Source organism: Atta cephalotes (genome assembly GCF_000143395.1).
Source record: "Atta cephalotes unplaced genomic scaffold scaffold00192, whole genome shotgun sequence".
In the NCBI taxonomy this organism is placed as follows: domain Eukaryota; kingdom Metazoa; phylum Arthropoda; class Insecta; order Hymenoptera; family Formicidae; genus Atta; species Atta cephalotes.
Window position 1 is genome coordinate 7,757 of NW_012130256.1, and position 3,236 is coordinate 10,992.

General features: G+C 38.5%; 2 protein-coding genes across 2 annotated transcripts; both read right to left on the reverse strand.

Annotated features, from left to right (window-relative positions):
* LOC105625170 lies at positions 1–1,133 on the reverse strand. Its single transcript, XM_012206511.1, has 4 exons — positions 751–1,133; positions 533–581; positions 314–484; positions 1–17 (listed from the first exon to the last, which is right to left on the reverse strand). The coding sequence occupies exons 1-4, from the start codon at positions 970–972 to the stop codon at positions 1–3; spliced, it is 459 nt and encodes a 152-aa protein (XP_012061901.1). The 5' UTR covers positions 973–1,133.
* A 706-nt stretch (positions 1,134–1,839) lies between these two features.
* On the reverse strand, positions 1,840–3,028 carry LOC105625168 (splicing factor 3B subunit 4-like). The gene is made up of 2 exons (XM_012206509.1): positions 2,762–3,028; positions 1,840–2,685 (listed from the first exon to the last, which is right to left on the reverse strand). The coding sequence occupies exons 1-2, from the start codon at positions 3,023–3,025 to the stop codon at positions 1,840–1,842; spliced, it is 1,110 nt and encodes a 369-aa protein (XP_012061899.1). The 5' UTR covers positions 3,026–3,028.
* Positions 3,029–3,236: the final 208 nt, after the last annotated feature.

Sequence of the window (3,236 nt, forward strand, 5' to 3'; positions counted from 1 at the left end):
TTACGCAACAACTGGTGCTGAAATATAAATCAGTATTTTATTGGCGCATAGAAATGCGTGAGAGATCAATATTAAGAGTACTATATATACAATTTTCATCGATCTGCAACAAAAGATGACCTTTTAAAAGGGCGAATAATTTGCCTGACAAGCATATATATTTTTTATTATATTTTGTAACTTGTTCGGTGTCAATCGTTTCTTTTTTTTTATATTAGATTTAATTTTTTCAATGTAAACGAACAATCTTTTCAGACGTGCATATACAGATTAGCGATGAATGTAAAATGAGAAAGAATGTTCCAGCTCTTACTCATGTGCGTGAAGCTCGGCTGCGCACCGATTACCAACATCTTTCTCTGCGACGAAAACGTTGTGGGAACTATACTTATAGATATCTGGTTTTCATTAGTTCTTGGCTGATTAAATTCCTGAGCGTTTTGTCTATTATCGTTGATACGTGCGTTATATCCGGATGAAATACCTTAAATATTATTATATGTCTTTCTGCAGATTATCCAACTACATATACCGCGTTTATCTGGTTTCAAAGTACATAACAATAAATGCTTTTTAATACGCTTTAAATAACAAACGACGAAGAATTTAGAACACAGACTGTATGATCGTTTTGCCGATAAAAAAAATAAGCAGCAATATTACAAATATACGAATATTTTTTGAATCTTTTATTTAAAAAGTTTCAAAATCGATACCTGTGTATCTCAAACAAGCTCGATGCATTTAAACAGGTATGCTCACCACAAAAATGACAGAAACGAGTAAAGCATTGTCTAGCCAAAAGTACCAGGCTTCCAAAGGATGACGTGGTGCTCGCCGTTGCACTATGAAATGACGCTGCAAATTGTAGCAGCGATGCAGATCATGCGGATGATACTTGACTATGCATACGTATAATTTAAACGCGTTAATGTCACTGTTGTTTCCAAGTTCGAAGCTTTCTATGTTCATAAAAGACTAGTGCCATATTTATCCCTCGACATTAGCACATTGGTTTTTTCTGCTGTAGCAGGAAGATGCAAGATGATTAAAAATTTATCGCTCGATCTTACTTCACTGCTCAAGTTTCCATAACAAAGCGTCCATAATTACATTTATGTTTGACGTAGCGGATGCGTAACAGTTCGATCAAGTCGTATTGCGATTGTAAATATTCTGAAAAAAACTTACAAAATTATTTTGATGGTCTTTCTGTCTTGCGTTTTATTACACTACGTTTTATTTACTATTTACTAAATTAATATTATAACACGTGACGTATATCGCACACAAATTTTCTTAGTAACTCATCCTCACCAGAAAGTGATCACTTTGTTCAGTTTTAAAAAATAAAATTACGCGAACATAGTAGGATATTCGACAGTAGACTTGGTGTTCGACTATCGTTGACTGGACTGGACAGGCACGAAATAATCGATATAACAAACGCGGTATGTAGGTACATTATTCAAGCGCCAAAGCTTAATCGATCGATATGATAAGTGACCGAGCGAGATGCATATTGTAATTGACACATCATGCTCTCATTATGGGCCGTTAATGCCCAGCGACATTACATAGTTAACTGATCAAGATATTAAATAATACTCCAATTAATTACTAAATTTTCGTACTACTATGCTAATCGCTATAATGTGAACAAGAACTTTATTTAACTACAATGAAGAAATCAGTTTCGTAAAAAAGCAGATTTTTTAATCAATGTATCATAGATCTCTCGATTCATAATAATACATTGTTGACAATAATTGTAAACAAAATTAAATCATTTATCATTTGTGTTCACACAATGTATAAATATAAGTGACGAATATAATATTAATATTGGTTGCCATCATGTGGCGGTGGTGGTGGTGGTGGTCCTCTTGGTGGGAAGGGTGGTCGGAATTGGGGTGGTGGTGGCGGTGGTGGACCACCTTGCGAAACGGGCGGCGGTGGCGGATGTCGCCAAGTTGGAGGTGGTGGTCTTGGAGGCGTAGGCTGATACTGTCCGAATTGTGGAGGACCACCGCTGGAAGATGGTGGAGGAGGCGGCGGAAATTGTCCCTGTGGCGGTGTCCCGACAGACCAAAGTGGTGGTGGTGGTGCCATCATCCTAGAGGCAGCTGATTGCGCCTGAGAAGTCGGCACTGGCATAGGCGGCAACGGCGGTGGCATCCCGGGTGGTAGAGGAGGATGCGTCGCCATAGACATTGGAGGTAGAGGAGGCGGAGGGATGTTCGCTGGTGGAAATCCACCAGATGGTGGCGGTGGGACAGGCGGCGGAGGCGGATGACCCATCGGTGGTCCAGGAGTAGACGGTGGTGGCGGCGGTGGCACCACCATTCCATGATGCATCACATGATGCTGGGGATGATGAGCAGGTTGATGGGTATTCGCGTTTGAATTTGGCATTGATGGCGGCGCCAAAGGTGGCGCATCCGCAAATAATTGATGCGGTCTATCCGCTTGACTCAGAGGATTTTGAGCCGCTAAAAGTCTTTCGGCAGCACTACCATGTCTCTCGCCCTTAGCATCGCGTTTAAAAGCATACGATACTGAAATTGGCCGATTGCACAGATATTGACCGTTCATTGCCTCAATGCTGGCATCTGAGGCATCAAAAGAAGCGAAATTAATGAAAGCAAAGCCTTTCGAATTACCTGTCTCAGGATCCCTCATTATCTGTAATGTAAAATTATTTCGTTATATAGCAGTTAAAGAAAAAACAGTCGATTGTAATAAAATTAATTGAATGTACTTTTGGTGTTTGCAAAATCACGCCAAATGCACTAAAGGTGTCGTACAACAATTTTTCATCTACTTCTGGATCAAGATTTCCTATAAATATATTTGCTCCAACATCCAAGTTCTTCTGGTGTGCACTAGCCTTGTTTACACGAATAGGTTTACCGTAAAGTTTGATCATATTCATAATTTTAATAGCATAATCTGCATCTTCTTCTCCCATAAATTCAACAAAGCCATATCCTTGATGCATTTGAGTTACTCTATCTTTCGGCATGTGTACATTAACTGAAAAGAAATTATATATTTTACATATATACATTTGAAATTTGTATTTTAAACTTGAAAAATTTAGTTATATCAAATATCCATTTTCACTCTGGAATTAAATAATTAAATCGAGTGTTTCATACATACATACATACATACATACATACATACATACATACATACATACATACATACATACACACACACACGCACGCACG

Bases quoted from the DNA above. Each gene is read 5' to 3' on its own strand.
- LOC105625170 (XM_012206511.1), bottom strand. From the start codon at position 972: ATGAACATAGAAAGCTTCGAACTTGGAAACAACAGTGACATTAACGCG. The intron at 582-750 runs GTTTAAATGCAT...TGTTATTTAAAG, and splicing joins TTTTTGTGGTGAGCATACCT to CGTATTAAAAAGCATTTATT. The intron at 485-532 runs GTATATGTAGTT...ATAATATTTAAG, and splicing joins TTTGAAACCAGATAAACGCG to GTATTTCATCCGGATATAAC.
- LOC105625168 (XM_012206509.1), bottom strand. From the start codon at position 3,025: ATGCCGAAAGATAGAGTAACTCAAATGCATCAAGGATATGGCTTTGTT. The intron at 2,686-2,761 runs GTACATTCAATT...TTTACATTACAG, and splicing joins TGATTTTGCAAACACCAAAA to ATAATGAGGGATCCTGAGAC.